At 35.9% G+C, this 21,104-nt stretch overlaps 2 protein-coding genes across 9 annotated transcripts in view; one reads left to right on the top strand and one right to left on the bottom strand.

The window, feature by feature from the left end:
- Positions 1 to 7,772, top strand: part of LOC106054935 (uncharacterized) — a 110,890-nt gene extending 103,118 nt beyond the window's left edge. For 7 of the 8 annotated variants that reach the window (XM_056003541.1, XM_056003536.1, XM_056003537.1 and 4 more), the window contains 10 exons: positions 113 to 379; positions 676 to 942; positions 1,245 to 1,511; positions 2,944 to 3,078; positions 3,176 to 3,322; positions 4,164 to 4,305; positions 4,406 to 4,596; positions 4,697 to 4,779; positions 5,247 to 5,297; positions 5,710 to 7,772. In XM_056003541.1, the coding sequence (XP_055859516.1) occupies positions 113 to 379; positions 676 to 942; positions 1,245 to 1,511; positions 2,944 to 3,078; positions 3,176 to 3,322; positions 4,164 to 4,305; positions 4,406 to 4,596; positions 4,697 to 4,779; positions 5,247 to 5,297; positions 5,710 to 5,742 (1,583 nt within the window). In that variant the 3' untranslated portion in view covers positions 5,743 to 7,772. The remainder of the gene's footprint in view (positions 1 to 112; positions 380 to 675; positions 943 to 1,244; positions 1,512 to 2,943; positions 3,079 to 3,175; positions 3,323 to 4,163; positions 4,306 to 4,405; positions 4,597 to 4,696; positions 4,780 to 5,246; positions 5,298 to 5,709) is intronic. The other variant, XM_056003542.1, reaches the window with a different exon arrangement.
- Positions 7,773 to 10,941: 3,169 nt separating this feature from the next.
- Positions 10,942 to 19,774, bottom strand: LOC106054936 (uncharacterized). Its single transcript, XM_013211024.2, has 4 exons — positions 19,726 to 19,774; positions 17,764 to 17,833; positions 14,807 to 14,873; positions 10,942 to 12,725 (listed from the first exon to the last, which is right to left on the bottom strand). Exons 2-4 carry the CDS (start codon positions 17,812 to 17,814, stop codon positions 11,776 to 11,778), a joined length of 1,068 nt encoding a protein of 355 aa, XP_013066478.2. The 5' UTR covers positions 17,815 to 17,833; positions 19,726 to 19,774; the 3' UTR covers positions 10,942 to 11,775.
- Positions 19,775 to 21,104: the final 1,330 nt, after the last annotated feature.

Raw genomic sequence — 21,104 nt, 5'->3', positions numbered from 1 at the left:
GAATGAACTCAAAGACAAGGCATATTATTATAATTACTATATGAAATTCACTATTTTAAAACTAAAAAGAAAATTGTGTTATTTTTATTTTAATCTACTCATGTTCTTCCAGATTGTGACAATACCCATTTTGGCCAGAACTGTTTAAATTCCTGTCAGTGTGACATCCATAACTCTTTAGACTGTAATGATATGAATGGAACATGTTCTTGCAAAGCTGGTTGGGCTGGAACCAACTGTGAACAAGACAAAGATGAGTGTGCTATTAACTCAACATTCTGCTCAAATCTTCATGAAGTATGCCACAATCTGGTAGGCTCAGCAGAATGTGTTTGTGAATCAGGTTACTACAGACCAACAACGGGTTCTGCATGCCAAGGTAATGCTTAATTTGATACAGATCAGTTGGACTACAATTAATTTAATATTTTGGTTGAATTATAAGATAAGATAACTTTAATTAGTCCAATCAAATGGAAATTCAGTTTTACTACAATTGACCACCTCATCGTAACTACTGGAACAATAACAATATAGATGCATAATGAACAAGCATTATGAAGTATCTCTTTCAGTTATTCTCTCTACTTTGTTACTGTCTAATTTTTTTCTGCATCTCCTGACATAGTAGAAGATATTTCAATGCATATTGAATACATCTTTATATTCTTCTAGCTTGTGACAGCACCCATTGGGGTCAAAACTGTTCCAATGTCTGCCAATGTAATGTCAGTAATTCTCTAGACTGTAATGATGTTTATGGTACATGCACTTGTAAAACTGGCTGGACTGGAACCAAATGTGAACAAGACATAGATGAGTGTGCTACTAACTCAACATTCTGCTCAAATCTTCATGAAGTATGCCACAATCTGGTAGGCTCAGCAGAATGTGTTTGTGAATCAGGTTACTACAGACCAACAACGGGTTCTGCATGCCAAGGTAATGGTTCTTGCTTAATTTGATACAGATCAGTTGGACTAGAATTAATTTAATTTTTTGCTTGCATTATAAGATAAGATAACTTTAATTGGTCCAATCAAATGGAAATTCAGTTTGACTACAATTGACCACCTCATCGTAACTACTGTAACAATAACAATATAGATTCATATATGAACAAGTATTATGAAGTATCTCTTTCAGTTATTCTCTCTATTGTTACTGTCTAATTTTTTTCTGCATCTCCTGACATAGTAGAAGGCATTTCAATGCATATTGAACACATCTTTATATTCTTCTAGCTTGTGACAGCACCCATTGGGGTCAAAAGTGTTCCAATGTCTGCCAATGTGATGTCAGTAATTCTCTAGACTGTAATGATGTCGATGGTACATGCACTTGTAAAACTGGCTGGACTGGAACCAACTGTGAACAAGACATAGATGAGTGTGCTATTAACTCAACATTCTGCTCAAATCTTCATGAAGTTTGCCGCAATGTGAAGGGCTCTGCGGAATGTATTTGTCAAGATGGTTTCTACAATTCAACAATTTTATTCAGTTGTCAAGGTAATACAAAATTAATCTCACTAAAAAAAATACAAATTTCTCTTAACATTTAGTTAGCCATTAGTCTTAGATGACCATATAAATCACAAGATCTAAAAGGGGTACTTTGCTTTTTTTTTAAAAAAAGTCTACGCCTAACCTAAAGAATTTGGAAAAAAATAAATTATTTTGATTCTAGTTTATTTGTTTTAGTCTATCAAAACAAAAATACTTCGAAGTAAATTTTATCATCTTTATTGCAAATGAAAATAGAAATAAAGCTAACAATTGAGTTTCAAAGTCTGTCATCTAATTTCTACCAAAGAGAACCAACAGGGTAGAATATGTTTAGTTTTAAGACACTTAAAGTGTTTAAATCTGTTTATAGAAATCCAAGTTATTGAATGAAATGTTTTGTTGTAGTAACTCACCTATGAAATAGTTTTTAATAAGAAATGTATTTTTTTTTACAATAGTAACTGCTAAGTTTTTCTGACAAATATGATAAGATGTGTAAGTTGACTAGTGCAACTTTGTTTTTAGTTAGCTAGGTTCTAGTTTAGCTGCACATCTCTTAATGAAAACTATTGTAGTTTTAGATCAATAAAGGCTTACTACTGACTGACTGTAGATTATGTTTGTTAATAGACTTACAACAATTTACTGTAATGATAAGTGATGTTTATTATAATTGTTGTAAATTATAAAATGTATCATTCTTGAAGTCTAAATGTTATATATTATTAGGATAATCTTTAAACCTAATAGGACTTACCACTCTGTTTATGATTTAGCACTATATCTGATGCATTGAACACCTGAAGTATCACACTTGATATTAAAGCTTCACTTGGAAATATAAAATGTTACAGTTAATATTTTACTTTGGAAAAGTACCCCTTTCAGACTTTGCAATCTATAGGGCAGATGATGTTAAGGTCATCTGTTTCTTTGGCCAACGGTTAACAAACAGGGTGTTATGTGGAAAGCACAATGATCAACGGCCTTTACTTTCCCCAACTTAAGTTAGGTACCCATTAGAGTTGGGTGGACTCAGGACCCCCTAAAAATCCCAAAATTCAAAGTCCCAGTCTTCACTGGGATTCAAACGCAGAAGCCAAGTGCTTAACCACACAGCCACCATGCCCCAGTTTGGTAAAACATAAGTAAATGTAAAAATGATGGGAATAATGATGATTGAAATACAATTCAGAATGACAAACAATGAGATCTAAATGTCGTAGGGAAAAACAAATTCCTAGAACACCACATTTGTTTGCCATCTTAACACTTCCTTTTGTTAATGTCTGTTGTGTTCACATAGTTCCTTGTATCTACACTATCTTTTCTCAACAGTGCTGTATTCATTCTATTACACTTTAATTTTGGCTGTAAAATGATGGCACTAATTGCAGCTGTTGACCAAAAAAAATCTAATTTCTGTCTCATTTAGCCTGTGACTCTCTCCACTATGGATCAAACTGCACCTCTGTATGCTCATGTCATACAACCAACACAGCAGATTGTAATGATGTCAATGGAACATGTTCTTGTAAACCTGGATGGACTGGGGCTGATTGCTCGCAAGGTAGTTGCTTATAGAAATGAAAATAATGTGTTCACATATTGGAAAAATTGTTCTTTAAAAGTTGACTTAAATATACTATTTTAATGCTTTGAACCAGGTTGTGATTCCCTGCACTATGGTCAAGACTGCACCTTGCAATGTAAATGTCAGTTAAATAACAGCGCTGTATGCAACAGCACAGATGGATACTGCACATGTCTGAGTGGGTGGACAGGAGAAGATTGTGGTCAGGTTGTAACTTCTGGTATGTCCAAACCTAAGCATTTGTTCAATTTTTGTAGCTAAATTTAAAACAAGAAAAAGCAAGAAATTGAAATGTGTTAACTGTAACACTGGTACATTATTTAGAGTTTAGATGGAGGATTGTTAAAGTATGTTTAAGCTAAGCATAATTTAAGTCATTGGTTAACATGCATGACTAGATTGACCTAGGAAAACATGTAGGATATTATCATCTTCTTTTTTGAAATAAAGTCTGTATTTTATAAGATAAGAAGATAAATGATGAATTGATGTATTGTCTTAAAATGTGGAATTTCTTCAAAAGTGAATGACTTGCAGCTCTCCTGCCTTTTATTAGATCAGAATGTCTTCTGGGAGTCAACCTTGTGACATTCTGTGAACACTGTGCCTGTCACACATATTTTGGAATAACCTAAATCAAGTTTTAAACAAATCTTGTGCCTTTTTGGTTCACATTTGAAGTAATATGACAGTAAAAAAAAAATTTAAGAGACTCTTACCTACCTTGCCAACTATGGTAGTGAGAGATGTTAAGCTAATCTGTTTCTATGGTCACAATAAGTAAAGTTTAATGAGGGTGTCTTGACATCCACAATACCAACTATATTTCCCCAAAGTATGTAAGATACCCAATAGAGTTGGGTGACTCAGGAGCACCCTAAAAATCCAGAAGTTCATAGTCAGTCTTCATCAACACCACTTAGCCACCATAACCCCCAAGTATAATAGAATTTTGTCAAGAGTAGAGAGATGATTAAACAAAAAAATGTAATGATCTAGAAATAAATTGTTGATTAAGTTTGTTGAGAAATCAAAATTGTCATTATCTTTATTTTCTCTAGCACAAGTTAAAGACTTGATCATTGGTCTATCTGTTGGGATTCCTTTGTTTGTGCTGCTTCTCATCATCATCATTATCATCCTTTGTGTTTGTCTGAGGAAGAGAAGAAGAAATACAGGATCTCACACCCCCACCGAGGACTGGTAACCAAAGCTTTTTTTTTTGGATGGGGGTTGGGGTTGTTAGGATTTTTTAAATCTATATTTTAGGTTGTTTGTAAATAATATTTCATTTTACTTTCAGGGAATCTCCATTTAGAAGTATCTTTCCAACCAGACTAAATACCAAGGAATCATGGGGCAGTCCTTCTGTCTATAGCCCCGATGGTTTCTCTGATGCTGCTAGCAGCACTGGCAGTATGGATGGCCAGCTGATCAAATCTATCAGCAGCAAGAACTCAGCTGTGCAAGACACAACGTGGAATCATTCTGAAGGTAGGTGTGCACCCATCAGACTTAAAATGATCAATGTTGTCATGTAGATGGTTGACATGGTGATCAAGGCTTGAACTTTTATAATTTGTTCTGTCATCAGTTATAAACAGAGAAAGAGACAAAGGCATTGGCGCCAACTTTTCCTGGGACTACATGTTTAATATATTACAGCATCATAGAGGGGTAAGTAATTTACTTTGCTGCTTAGTAGTCTAGTTCCCCTTTCATACCTTTCAATCTATGGCAGGTGATGTAAGTTGATCTGTTTCTATTGCAAATGGTTAACGAGGGTGTCATGTCCCCATCTAATGTCAGGTTTTCATTAAACTTGATTGGGCTCATGGGCATCCTAAAAAAAATATCCAAATCTTCAGAGATTTAAACCCAGGAATTCTCATTTTAGAAGACAAGCATTTTTAATTCAGCTACCATACTCCCCAGTTTTACAGTGTATCTTGATTATCTAATTAATCAGCAGCCAAACACAATAAAACTAAAAAACAAATTTTTGACAAAAAAATCCTACCAAAGCATACAATGAGGTGAATTGGTGACTACAAATAAAATAGTTCTTCCTATGTTTTAATATCTCCAATTGTTATAAATTTATTTATCAGTCAAACAAATTTTTCACTTTGTTTTATTTTCAGTTTGAAATTCAGAGACCCATCATTGATCCATCTCCAAATCCAGCTTTTGCTGTAAGTTCTCATTAACCATAATGACTAAATAACTTTTTTTATGTCTACTTCATGTAAAAAAAAAGAATTTATTCAGTTGGGTAATCTGTTATTGACCACCGTTAGTTCTACAATTGTGACTCTTCTCATTGTGGACTATTTCATGAGGACTTGCTTTGGAATGAGATGTATGTTTGAATGAGTCACAGTGCTAACTACAAGTACTACTGTCAAGGCTCACATGTAGGCTGTCCATAAAGATAGTTTACATTGGAGTGGCTTTGGTCCAAAATCTACATCTATTTAAGTGTGAATTTAATAATGAAAAATAAGAATGAAAATCTGGATTGCTAAAATAATGAAGAGTAATTATTTGAATTATCTCCCCTTTCAGCTCTTGTTATAACTTCAACTTTATTTCTTTCTATTCCAGACCCCACCAAGGGAAGACGACTCTCATGCCTAGACATCTGGAGGAGAACAGATTGTTACTTTTTTTGTTATGACCCTGTTACCAACTACCTTTTACATTAGCTTTAAAACTGTTTGAATGTGATCAGTTCTCATTAGTTCATTTCTTGGATATGTTTACCATAAATGTAATGTTATACATATACTGCCATGCTATACACTATTTCTAGAAACCCATTAGAAAATTATATGTTATCATACTTTTAAAAAAAAAATTATCTACTATGTCATCAGTTTATCTAACTACTTATATTATCTTATTAATCATTGACATTCCTTTAAAAAAAAAAGTGTATTACTTATTCTATTGAGCCTTATTCACAATTATATTATTCACAATAATTTATGTTTATTATGTTGTATGATTATACAGACAAATCAGACTCAACTGGGTTTGTATGTCACTAAGTTTGGTTTGTAGATGATTTCACTGTCTCTAATGTGGATTCCTTATTGAGTCAGATCAAATGCACCAAGTCTTTCATCCTTTTGTTTATGTTTCTTGTATTCTCATTTATTGCTTGTGTGTGAAAGTTCATTGTTCCCCTTCCTTTAAATTAACAACTTAATAATGTAAAAGAAGCAGTTACCTGACACAGCTTTCATTTGTTATGTGTGTGTAAGTGTGATTTCATAACAAAAGAAGTTACTTGACATAGCTTTCATTTGTATGTGTGTGTGGGTTTGTGATTTCATAAACTTTATTTGGAGCATTTATTGACTTGATATGAGAACAGTACCATTAGTTCATTATAGAATGTGTGGCTAGGTGGTATAAACTGCTTGGCTACCTAACTACCGGGGGCTAGAGTTCAAATCTTGATATAGATTAGGGATTTTTATTTGTGTTTTAAATCAAGTTTTTTTTTTCTGATACGCCTAAAAGTTGCTTGGAAACCTTCCAGGCACCCTCCACCTTCTCCTCCACATGCTCGCAAAAGAGTTTGGACCATAATGCACTGAGCATGATTTAAGAGCATTATGCTCAGTTCATTATGGTCCAAAGAGCATGGAAGATATGCTGAAAATAGCAATAATGATGTCTCAACAGGTTCAGCTGTTTTTTTGTTTTCTGAAGTTTTGTTAATGTTTTTTTTTTATTATTTCGTATAGCGTTATTAGAAGTTTCCATCAGCTGTTGACTGTTTGTTGCACTTTTTCTGACAGGGAGGAAACTCCACATTTTTTTTTTTTTATCTAAATAAATTCTTGTGACCTAACTGAGTGATATTGCTTAAAACAAATTCTAATTATTACAACCAAATAAAGAAATAATCAAACGTATGGCTGTGATGAATAAGGTCTTTTTGTTTATATATTTAAGAAACTGAATAAAAATTTTGTATTTATGGCAAAGAAAAATTATCATGACAAATATTTGTTTTCAATTATTGTGTATTTAATTTTGTTCTTATTTAAAATGTGGATATGGACGGGATATAATTTATTATTTCATTGTTACATTTTATATCTATTTACAGAGTTTTCTATTCTCTGCATATATGCTCAATGTATCTACAAAATGTATATATTTTTGTACTGTTGGTGTTGGCAATATATATGTGTTCTTATTTAACTGTGAAACATCATTGCATTTCTTCTTTCTGTCATTTTTCTGTTTTATTCAAAGACTATATGCTTTTAGACAAAGTAGCTTTTTTCTTTTGCCCATGGAATTACACTTACACTATCATACTGAAGACATAAATTGTCAGGTCTATACAACAATCACTCCATATTCTGATCAATACAGTTTATGTCCCTAAATATTATTGTTTGTTGTACCATTAGTCTTACACTGTACACACTTGACCTATGCAATGGTATTCCCAGAGATGGAGACAACTCTTGATTTGTTCATATAATTATATGCCATGTTGTTGTTTTCATTGTTGAACTATTTTATCTAAGATCTGATTGTTGCAGAAGTTAAACTCTGATTATTTCCCCTGATTAGACATAATGCCATGTTCTGTGTTTGTCATCTATGTTGTCTTTAAGTGATGTTTTATGAAGCAGTGCCTCTCAGGCCATAGATTTTGTTGCCTCTAATGTCATATATCTCATGTCATCTATAATATTCTTGTTGTTACGAATTTATTTTGATATAAATATTTATGTATATAAATTATTCGCATAAAATATTACAATTTATTAAAGAGAATGAAAAAAAAAACTGTTGTGTTAGAAGTCTTCTGTCATTTTGGCAGTCACATCATCTGTTGTATTGACTAGATGTCATCACATCATGTATTGACTAGATGTCATCTCATCATCTGTTGTATTGACTAGATGTCATCACATCATCTGTTGTATTGACTAGATGTCAACATTTCATCTTGCATTGGCTGTTATGCCATATGTAGTAATGTATGTCATTTTGATTGTCATTCATCTGTAGTGTCACATGTCATGTCACATGATATTATCATGTCATGTGCATGAGGATTCACGTGATCACTTCAACAATTATCTGAACTGATAATGTTTTTAGATGTTGTTTCACACTGACACACTATATATTTTGTTTCGTTTGATGTTGTCCATAGCATGATCAAATCTTCTTTTTTATATTTGTGTTTAGAAGTGACACTATATATCACTGTATTTATTTCAGTGTTGTAAGCTCGTGTCCCGTTTATTTCTGACTCATGGAAACATCTCTCATTGAATTGTTTCATTTGATTATCACAACAAATATCCTTGGAATTGTATACTGTGTTATGTTCCTACATTTGTGTAAAGTAGTTTCTCGGGTAAGGTTAAAGATCATAGCGACAGTGACGTTCTGTGATAAAGTGATTGTTATTGACACAATACGATTAGAGAGTAGTCGAATCAGGATTTCTATCTTTAGTAACATCACGATGTAGGGAAGGGGATTAAACTGCTTAGAAAACTATCAACGGGATTGGTTTCGAAACCCGACTTGAGCTGAGTTCTGTTGAGCGTCAAAGGCAGCACGGAAACCTCGCAAGTTTTGCTTCGCAGCAGCTCTAGCTGTAGTCTGCCGTTATCATCGCAGTTTCCATTATCTACATAGGACATGCGCAGTAGTCCACCCTCGCATTGACGTCACCCATGGTAACGAGAACGTCAGGCCTAATGTCTACCATTTGAGATGTGGAAAAATCTGCAGGTCGCAACTGGGTTTGTGAAACACCGCACTCATCCTTAATCTTCCGAATCGAAGACATTGCAATTATTGATGACAGACGTTACTTATTTAGACTTAGATCCTCCTGCGCCTTAAGCTGTCTCCGCAAAGATTTGTCACTGGTAATGTCTGAAGCCTCCTCCCACATGGTGTCCACTGCTCTGAGGTCCTCCATGAAGGTGTGTCGCCTAGTAATACGATGACGTCCCTGTTTGCGCTTTCCTCGTATTGGCCTCCATGTCATCGCAATTCTTGGTATGCGTAATTAATTTTGCCAGAGAACATGTCCCGCAAACCTCATGCGACGCTTTTGTCACAACCTCACCAAGTGCTCGACTCCCAGTTCGGCATAGGATTTCCTTGTTTGAGACCCGCTCTCTGTAACCGACGTACAGGTGTGTGTAAACTGTCTGTAGGGGTGACTTGCTGTACAAACGAGTTCTTCCTAGCAAAGTTGTTAGCGTATGAGTATTTACATTTGAACTAGTAACATGTTACAAGCATGTCGACTTAGCTTCTATATAAAGGCTTGTGGTTTATAACTAATGTCAGTAGCTGAACCATATGGTTCTCCATTGAGTTGTGGGGGATGGGCCTTCAGATCTTAACTTCTTTTTAAATCTACGACTGGTGGAAATAAGTATGAATATACAAAAGATTTTTCAATAGAAAATAAAACAAAAACTGTACTTCTTTATTTTATAAAGTAGAAAGTAAGGCGTATGTATGTATGTATGTATGTTTGTTACGAATAGAAATCAAAACCGTTTGACCAATCTTAATAAAACTTGGCATAAATGTTTCTTGGGTAGGCCTACTAACTGGAACCGTGACATATGTATAGTAGCCCTAAAACAAACTTAAGACCCTCAAAAAATAAATTGCCCAACTCAATGAAAGTATTCCTATTTCATGGATCTAGGCCATGTTTATAATGTTTACATGAGAGAAAATCGAAAGGATATAGATCTAGTTCTAATTTTTATAACTACACTTTGCACAGATAATTTTTTACTTTGAAACATGAAAATTACAAGATATAGTCTATTGATTTCATTATTTAATAGAATTAAGCTTCTAATTTGTCTTTCAAAAGCATTTTTACATAAATTCGTTCCTTATATCTGCGAATTTAGAAGTACTGACGTACTTTATAATCCCATTCATCTATCGAAGCCGACATCTAAGTCTAGACTCTAGACAGTCTAGATCTAACTTTAATTCTAGATCTAATTCAAAGAGGAAAGATCTACTTTATACTTTAACACATTAACATACAAAATAAAGTCCATTCATTTCATATTTTAATCAAATTAACCCTCAAATTATGTGTTTCTAAAGCATTTTTCATACATTCGTTCGCTATAGTTTCCATGTTGACTGGGGTGCGAAATTTATTTTTTATAACTTTTGCTTTAACTTAATAACTTTTATTATATTATATCATATGACAACTCAATTAAAATATATATATATTTAAAGTTGTCTAATGCCATCGTAATGGCGGCTATCTTGAATCTAAAAAAAAATTAGTTCATATAGGAAAATTATAAAAAAAAAATTAATTAATAGGCCTACATTTCAAAGCTAAAAATACTTACTCCTTAAAGTATAAAGGTGGCTGGAAGGAACTAGCTAGATTTAAAAAAAAAAAATTCTTAATATTCTGCATTATATATATATTTTTTTAAAAGGGTGATTTTTTTACATGTAAAATGCACCCACATTTTTTTTTCAAAGGATCATATTTTTAAAAATCCTTCTGGTAAAGTAATTAAAACTAGCTAATTCTCTGCATTATTTATCTCTGAATATGTGTACCACATTTGACATAGCCTATTTATCTCTATTAGTTCTATTAGTTCTTATATAAGAAGATAAGAAGAGATTTTAGAAATATTCTACGGGGGGGGGGGGGGGTCACACAAAAAATGCATTCTGAGAAAAACGCTAAAAAAGATTTTTACGTACTAAAAAAATTTTATTAGCTGATTTGACAACTTTAAAATTATTTTTTTTTTCAAAAAAGATATTGATAAAACAAATAAACAGAAATAGTTTTAGCAATTAAATAGTCCACTGCATTCAGTAACACCTTGTCGTACTTCGGTTGGTATTTCGTTTTTTGGTGCCTTTTTTTTATTTGATTCATTATTCACATAGACGCTCCAGAAATACTGCATTCAACTTATTTGATTTTTGACAGCTGTTTTCTAAAAAGAAAGAACTGTTCTACCGGTAAGATGCATATTGTGCCAAAATTAGCACCCAAAATGCTAATGAAAGCTTTCATGCAACAATTTGGCAAGGATTCTCAAAGTCAAATTTTTCATCTTTTGCAACGGTAGGCCTACTGACAGCAGTGTGTCTAATAGCAATGTTAAATGATGGTCCTGACAGGATTTTGTCAGAATAAAATAAACTGAACATTAGTCCCATTCATGAGTCGTGCACACCGCTATGTAAACACGCTATATCGACAGTGATATGCAAATTAAGACCCGCAGGCCGCGGGTAATATATGTCTAGTACTAAATAAAGAGCTTTTAATAATTGGAAGATTAATTAAGCATTTGCTGAGCGTTCAATAGCAGCATAAAAACCTTTTGCACTAGCCTATATATCCACAAAAGAGATCAGACTACTTTGCACTGAGCATATTATAGTAATTTTTAAAAAAAGAACATTCAATAATCTATATATTGATTTGATAAAAACTCGTAAAAAATTCATATAGATAAATAGAAGTCTTTTGTTTAACAAAATTTATACAGAAATTACAAATGTACATTCGCTTTACAAGTGAATAAAAAGATAATATTGCGATGCCATTAGAGAAATTAATGTTACAAAAATTTAAAAGGCTACAATTTACGGGAAACGACCAGCTCCGCTATAATTTAATCCACACTTCAAACATCCACTATGAACAAGCTCTGAGTTCCACGCCATACAACTATAGCCCACACAATGGACAGAGGCCCCGCTACTTCCTGGACAAGTCGGTGTGGAGTAAGTAAACTTTGTTCTATCATGGATCTCTTTTTTGGCCTTCCATTGACCAATACTGATCTGCTTGGGGCATCCATGAGGATGAGATACAATAAAGGTCATCTTGTGTTTGTCTCTGGTGTGTGTATATTTGTATAACACTAGGTTCCATGCTATTAAATGATAGCCATACATTTCCGCCAGTCTATTACCTAAACTTTCGTCACATGTCACACATTTCAGCACGCATACGTCATAGTCAAGGTTTACGTATTCAACCATGACTTTATCAACAATGACCACTGGACTATCGTCTTTGTCGTAAAAGAGTCTCAGTGTCGTGTGCTTCGCCTCGTAGTCATCAAAAACCACGTGACTGGCTGTGTGCAGAAAAAATTCCCACCACACATTGCTGGGGGAGTCCGAATCTTCACATTTTGTGCACCAGCATTCTGTGCGGCTACTATCGTCACACTCGTCGCCATCTTGTGCTATCCCATCCTGCATCGCATGTATATTCCACACTCTCCCACTTCCTACCCTAGAGGTTGGAGCGTGCCTCTCATTAAAAAATGGAAATGGTACAGTTGTCTGCGGCCAAAACCGTGGTCTGTCTGGACTGGTCATTTTAACACTGACTCTGACAGTCAGGTCAGCTGAAGCTTTTACAAGCTCATACAAGTATTTGTTTTGATGACCTTCGGGTAAATGTTTCAAGCTGAATGTATCAACAGGTATAAACTGTCTATGACCTGGATTCTTCTTACAGTTAACAAAGTGCTTATGTAGATCAGCTTCTCCCGCTTCTGACTCCTGAGTTTCATGATCACCTGGAACAAAGATAACGTGTGAGTGAAATGTAAGAACCAGATGTTTAGTATCATTCGATGACATAGATCAGGGATGCCCGAAATTCGACCCGCGGGCCACATCCGGCCTGCCGAAAAGTCGGAACAAAGTTTAGAAAAAATTTAAAAAATCACATAAAAACGATGAGAAATTGAGGAAACGAGTGATGAATAACTAAGTCGATGCCGTCAGTCTTTCTCGATTGTCAATTGCGAGAGCACTGGAAGATATAGCACTACAAACAGCAATGTCCTTGCGAACGCAGGTATGGACAGTATAGAGCGACTTCTTATGGTCCGACAGTTACGCTGGGCAGGGCACGTATCTCGTATGGGAGACGAACGTATGCCAAAGGCAGTCTTTTTTTGGTGAGCTAAAAGCTGGTCGACGTAACAGAGGCGCCCCACGAAAACGCTTCAAAGACCAGCGTCAACTTTCCTTGGCTGACATAGAAGAGAGCACCTGGTTGCATGCGGCCTCATAACGAGACAGCTGGAGGTCACCCACGAAAGCCGCGGGATACACATTTGAGACCAAACGAAAATCCGCTGCCGAGGACAAAGGCAGACGGCGAAAAGAAAATCTAAATCGACCACCTGTGGACAACGGTTATGCTTGCCCTGGATGTAGCAAAATATATATGTCACAGCTGGGGCTGCGCAGCCACGGGAAATACTGCATTCCTCACTAATCTTCGTACTCGAAGACTAGCCTTATAAGAAAGAAGTGGATGAGATACAATAAAGGTCATCTTGTTTTTGTCTCTGGTGTGTGTATATTTGTATAACACTAGGTTCCATGCTATTAAATGTTTGCCATAAATTTCCGTCAGTCTGTTACCTAAACGTTCGTCACATGTCACACATTACAGCACGCATACGTCAATAAAAAAACTAAAAAAAAACTGCTGAAACCTATTTTGTTTTGGAAGATGAAATGTGATTATCAAAAGGTCAATTTGGAATTTGGCGATTTTTTGCTAAATCACGTTACATTTGATTTAACTCAAATTAAAAGGAAAAGACAAGCAGGTGGAAAGGGGACATTTTATCTACTTCCCAACATGGTGAGCAAATTGGATCTAATTATGCTTTTCTCAAAAGAAAGAATGATCCAAGTTCTTAAATTTGCAGGATTATTTCAGAGAAAAATGTGTGGATTTTCAATTTTGAAGAATCAAATAAATATTTCTTTGAAAAAATCCATGTCAAATGTCCTGACATACCTACCACTGGAACCGATTAACTTTCAAAGCCAGACCTTCCTGTTTGACCAATTTCAAGCGATGCATATAATTGAATTCTACTCCGTTTTAACTATAGAAACCTTTTTTAAATCTCAAAAAACAAGGGTAAACCCAATGCTAACAAACATTCATTTGTGTGAGCAAACTTCTTCGGTTTTGAAACAAGCAAACCCAATGTTACGCAGGCTTATCGTCTGCAGAACGAACATGTAGGATCCGTGCTTCGACAGGGCGTCTTATCTATTCAGCCGGATAAGCAAAAAATTATTTCGCTTTAACATTATATAAATTAACGTTAAGCACTAGATCGTGCCTTGAAAGGAAACTAAAACTCTATAGCCATATTACAAGGTCTTCGGGGATTGCTAAGACCTTCCTTCCGGGAACAGTACCAGGAAAAAGACGAAGAGGCAGAGAAAGCGATGGTTAGACAACATAAAAGAATGGACGGGTCTGGCATTGGAAGAGGTTCTATCGAAGGCAAAAGACAGAGAGGAATAGAGAAAAAAGATCGACAAATCTTGTGTGATGCCCCAACGGTCCAAAAGACTAAGAGATAGGTGAAGGTCTAGATCCACAGAGTTTCTACTAAAAATAGTTTAAAGTCGATTCATTTTTTTTTATGTGGCCCGTGACTCGAGTGTCGGAAATTAAAATGGCCCACAGGCCAAACAAGTGTGAGCATCCGACATAGATTAAATAGATCAAATCTAGCCAATGTATTTGACTCATTATTTTATAAACTAAAAAAAAAAAACAATAGCAAATACTTATTTAACTTCAATTGTTAGCCTAAATTTTGAGAAGTGCACATACCAATGAAACTGTTGCTATTAACACCACTTTTACATCTGCTTCTATGAAGACTAAATTGGCTAGTTCTCTGGAAAAAAATATCGAATAACATAATTAATGTACTGTCACAGTATCGCTTGACACTGCCTGTTATATGTTCACCTTGGGTCAAGAAGGTGAAAGGCAGGAGAAACCTCTGAGATGGAAAGATGAAGTAAGAATGACTAAATTGATTTTTAGTCTGTAGTTAATTTAGCTCAGTAAAGGAGAGTCACTTGAAGTCAGTAGAGACAGTACCCGTATTTTAGTAGTTGTTTCCTGTACTTAAAGCTGGACACGTTATTGAAATTATTCTGTTACCCGCTGTGATGTGGACGGTACTTTTATTCTAGAGGACTTAGTATATCTGATATATTTGACACCGCTGTGATGCGGATATAGATATATTTCAAATTGGATTATCTTTGTGTAAAAAAAAAGTAAAATTCCCCTTTCAGACCTTGTGGTCTATAGGGCAGATGATGTAAAGGTCATCTGTTTCTGTGGCCTACGGTTAACGAGGGTGTCATGTGGCCAGCACAACGACCAACCGCCTTTACTTTTCCCCAACTAACGTTAGGTACCCATTAGAGCTGGGTGGACTCAGGGGCGCCCGAAGATCCTGAAGTTAAAAATCCCAGTCTTCACCAGGATTCGAACCCCCCGGACCCCGGTTCGGTAGCCAATCGCTTTACCGCTCAGCCACCGCGCCTCATTTATCTTTGTGTAACTACTATGAAGTGTAGCATACTGTATTATTGAATAAGCCTCATATTTGTCTGCTTAAGTGGATTAAAGTCAATCTATACTATCCAAGTTTGTTACGTGTTAAGTGTGACTCAAGGACGCACGAACCCAGCATTCGAATGTGGTCTCGCTCATTCATTGGTCGAATGGCGCGAATGACATAGGCAAAGACCAAGAGATATGTTTGTTATTTTAAGCAAGAGTCTAGGTTTAGTTATAGTCATCTAGAACCAGTAGAAGTTTCAAGTTTATAGGCTAGAAGCCGCTAGATTCGTATTTTAGTTTGAAATGTTCTTGTAAAGTCGTTTGAAAGGGAGAAAATATTAAGATTGATTACATATGTGTTTGAACTTTGAACAGTCTTCATTATAGACAATGAAAGTACGCCCATGGTACGCAATAGCGCACCGTTCAACATAGGTGATGGACTGATTCTCAAACGTGCGTGAAGTGGCAGTGGATTACTTTAACTCTTTCTCTCCGCAATTATTTACCACATTCTGGTGGAATCAACGTTGGTATTGTCAGTTAGGAGAGAAAGAGTTAATTAACTATTGGTACTGATTTCTTTGGTATTGAACAAGGAAAAGAACAGTACTTGACAGATGTTGTGGTAGAAGTTGAATTAGTCCCCTTGACGAGACTTGAGCCACCAAGTTTGAATTCAAATGTTAATGCATTTAAAAACCGATCATTCTTACATTTAGAGGTCATAATAATGTCTCCCCATGTTACCTGCACCTATCCTAACTGGCCCAGGCAAGTGATAAGATCATTGAGAAAGCTAAAAGCATGAAATCAAGCTAAACAAAAACAACTGGTAAAAATATTTCTAATCACACATACTTAATGTCAGCGTAGATCTAATATAAATTTAATGTCATGACTGAACTAAACGAATTGATACAATTGGGAAGACATAGCTCTAGACCGCACCAGATGGAGAGAGACATTGACCAAGAAAGCTATGGACAGTGAAAGAACATGGGTCTCAGCTCAGGAAGAAAAACGTACAATACGAAAAATGGACAGCTCCTCTACCATCGAAGCAAAAGCCACCTTAAATCTGCGATATTTGTGGACGGGGGTGTCTCTCCAAAATAAGTGAGAAAGTGCGCGAGGTGAACCACATTCTACGACTGAAGGAGGCAAACAAAAACCTTTGTCTGGACAGCTTTTTAGGTTTTACTCTGACACCATGTACACTATTCGTATTACACAAATAACAAACTAGTGTTTAACAGGGAATTGATACAATGTTTAAAAAATTATTTTTAAATGTTTTTCTTGTTTCATTAATAAAAAGATTGAAATATTTTATTTAAAAAAATATAATGTTCGCTTTCAGAATCCAAAAATAGCATTCGCACGTTGTTTTTTTTTTTTGTTGTTGTTGTTGTTGTTGTTGTTGTTTTAAGTACAGTTATAAACATTATGAAATCGAATTTCTTTTTTCTATTTGTGCTTTCAGATTTTTAAAAATCCAAGAATGACAGACGGACAGATAGACTGACCACTAATAGCGAGCTTAAGCCTTTTCGGGGAAGGGGGGGTCGCCGAATTTTCAATTCACGGTGCGAATCTCTCTTAACGATGTTCTTATGATTATTAATATCATCCCCATACAAGTCGAGAATAAGTGGTTTCCTGGCAGAGGCGTGGTGAGCAAAACATTGCGCCCGAGGCAAGAAACTTTAGTGGCGCCCTCCCAGTTTCCATAAACATCACATAGAAATCTAGGCTTTCAAATTAAAAGTATTTAACTCTTTCTCTCCTAACTGACGATACCAACGTTGATTCCACCAGAATGTGGTAAATAATTACGGAGAGAAAGAGTTAATAATAACATAATTCGAATAGCCTTAGAATGTATTACCTCACTAAGATATCTACAATAATTATTTTTGGCGCCTCTCTTTGACGCCCCCCCACCCTGAGGTGGCTCTCGGGGCACCGTGTCCACCTTGCCTTCCCCCTTCACTACGCCTCTGTTTCTCAGACCTGTCGAGACCGAGCAGCAAGCCGGGAGTCAAAAAGTATAAGAGACACGGCATCCTTTTCTTTCCTTCAGCGGCGGCACCGCGAATCAAAAGAAAGCATTTTGCGTTTAAATCTTAAATACATAATTGTGTTCAGAACAGTTTGAATATTACGTCAATAGCGTTTCAAACTTTAAAAATAGATTTACATACCTGGTTTTGATTTATTGACTTTTGTTTTAATTTGGCCAACTTCGATCCCATGTAGCGATGCGAAGGGGCCCTTAAATGAAACAAAATATATATATATATATATATATATATATATATATATATACATAAAGAAACAACGAAAAAAAAAGCACCAGTAAAATAGAAATGGATGACCATCAGTATCTTAAGACACAAAATTTAGAATTCTAGGTACCGTTATATAAACTTAAGTTAATTTATTTTTGGCATCCTTTAATATGGTGGCAAGCAATGTACGTTAAAAATCTGGGCAAACATTTGTTAAAGCCTTTAGTTTCAAGCCTTGAAGAAATAAATTCATTTTTTCCAAAGGCCCTAATCGAATGTTCCCGATTCGCCACGCTACATTTATTTAGGCATCGTGTAGTCTTGAAAAATATCAATTTGTTTTTCTTAATTAAAATCGTTTATTAAAACCATTTTGAATGTAAGATAAGACAGTGCTATAGAGTATAGTAGTCTTATCTACACACATACGCAAGAAATCATAATGACTCCTTACTCTCTCCCTCTCTCTAAAAAAAAGATAATAATAATACCCGCCAACGTAACGTAGGCCTACGTTTTATAATAATACTAACTATGCCTAATAACGAAACGTAGACCTATCCTAAGTGATAATACTAACTATGCCTAATGACGTAACGAAGGCCTTCCCTTTTATAATAATACTAACTATGCCAAATAACGAAACGTAGGCCTACCTTAATAATAATAATAACTATGCCTAATGACTAATGTAGGCCTACCTTGAATAATAATACAGGCTAGGTGTAGGCATAACAGGAAGGTGAATGACATAAACCGCTTGGCCACCTATCATGGGAGCTCGAGTTGGAGAGCCAACAGGAGCTGAGTTAAGTTTGTTGATCGCCTAAACCAGCACCTTCTCCCAGATATCATCTCCCAGATAGCTTCTATTAGATGCCATCTCCCAGATAGTTTCCCATAGATACCATCTCCCAGATATCATCTCTCATATACCATCTCCCAAATGCCATCTCCCAGATATCATCTCTCAGATACCATCTCCCAGATACCATCTTTCAGATACCATCTCCCAGATACCATCTTTCAGATGCCATCTCCCAGTTACCACCTCTCAGAAACCATCACTCAGATACCACCTCTCAGATACGGTCTCTCAGATACCATTTCTCAGATACCATCTCTCATATATCTTCTCCCAGATACCATCTTTCAGATGCCATCTCCCAGATACCACCTCTCAGAAACCATCTCTCAGATACGGTCTCTCAGATACCATTTCTCTCATATATCTTCTCCCAGGTACCATCTCCCAGATACCATCTCTCAGATACCATCTCCCAGATACCATCTCCCAGATATCATCTCTCAGATACCATCTCCCAGATGCCATCTTTCAGATGCCATCTCCCAGTTACCATCTCCCAGATACCACCTCTCAGAAACCACCTCTCAGATACGGTCTCTCAGATACCATTTCCCAGATACCATCTCTCATATATCTTCTCCCAGATACCATCTTTCAGATACCATCTCCCAGATACCATCTCTCAGATACCACTACTCAGATACCATCTCCCAGATACCATCTCTCAGATACCATCTCTCAGATACCATCTCTCAGATACCATCTCTCAGATACCATCTCTCAGACACCATCTCCCAGATACTATCTCTCATATACCATCTGCCAGATACCATCTCTCAGATACCATTTTTCAGATACCATCTCTGAGATACCATCTCTCAGATATCATCTCTCAGATACCATCTCTCAGATACCATCTCCCAGATTGCATTTCCCAGATACCATCTCCCAGATACCATCTCCCAGATACCATCTCCCAGCGCATAGAACTAATGAGCATGTAATTAGTATGAAAGATGCGCAATATAAAAGCAATACACAATACAACACGTTCAATGTTTACTTACGAATCAAGAAATAATCAGCTGAATTTCGCCCAGCTATTTACCTAGCACAGGGGTCGGCAACCTTTTGAGTCAGAAGAGCCAAAAATTACAATTTACAAAATTTTTTAATTTTAAAGAGCCACAACGTTTTTTTTCCTTCTTGCCAACAATACGTAGTACTCACAGTACTATTGTTTTAATGAAAAAAAAATAATTTTTTCATCAGACAAAATATTTATTTATTCATATATAGGCCTAAGTAGTGTTATCACAGCAAAAGAAGATAATATATATATATATATATATATATATATGGCATTATTAGATAATTGTTTTGTTTATGTTGGTAGCAAATAAAGCAGTTAAACATTTATTTGCAACACTAACTTGTACTTCAATAACAAGCAATTAAGCAAACAAAGTTAATGGGAGCGATGGCTTTGGTTTTAGAAATTTTGTATACATTTGGCTCAAAACTTTTTGTTACTTTCAAACACGACTCTAAATTTTCATTAGTTAGTTGGCTTCGTACTTTTAATAATTTGACAAATTCAATATATATATATATTTCGTCAAATTCAATGGAGCCCAATCAGCACCTTTTGAGGTTTGCAGTGGTGTCAAGCAGGGATGTGTGCTCGCACCTACTCTGTTTGGCATATTCTTCTCCTGTCTACTGCATTATGCGTACAGCGACATAAACGAAGGTGTGTTTCTCCATACAAGATCCTCTGGAAAACTATTTAATGTATCAAGGCTGCGGGCAAAAACCAAGGTTAGGAAGCTACTCGTCAGGGAACTCCTGTATGCTGATGATGCAGCTATTGTGGCTGATTCTGATATTCAGCTACAGTCCATGGTTGACAAACTATCTGCTGCTTGCCAGAAGTTCGGCTTAAACATCAGTCAAAGCAAGACTAAGATACTTGTCCAAAACACAAACACTGCACCTCAAGTAAGCATTAATGGCCAACCACTAGAAATTGTTGATCACTTTTGTTACCTTGGCTCCATCATATCCAACAACACTCTACTGGATAAAGACATAAACAACAGGATAGCCAAGGCAATGGCCACCATGTCACGGTTGCAGAAAAGAGTCTGGGACAACATATTGCTGACTAGCAGTACTAAAGCCCTAGTCTACCGGACCTGTGTGTTGAGCACCTTGCTGTACGGAAGTGAAACATGGTCAACCTACTCATGGCAGGAAAAAAAGCTGAATGTCTTCCACCTCCGATGCCTAAGGCGGATCTTTAAAATAAGGTGGCAAGATAAGATAACAAATGAGGAAGTGCTACATAGAGCAGGATGCCAGGACATCCGCTCTGTTATCAGCAGCAGACGCCTTGGCTGGCTTGGCCACGTTCGTAGAATGCCAGTAGGTCGACTTCCACAGG

The sequence above is a fragment of the Biomphalaria glabrata genome, chromosome 11 (genome assembly GCF_947242115.1).
Source record: "Biomphalaria glabrata chromosome 11, xgBioGlab47.1, whole genome shotgun sequence".
NCBI lineage: Eukaryota > Metazoa > Mollusca > Gastropoda > Planorbidae > Biomphalaria > Biomphalaria glabrata.
This window is presented reverse-complemented; position numbering and strand designations above follow the sequence as displayed.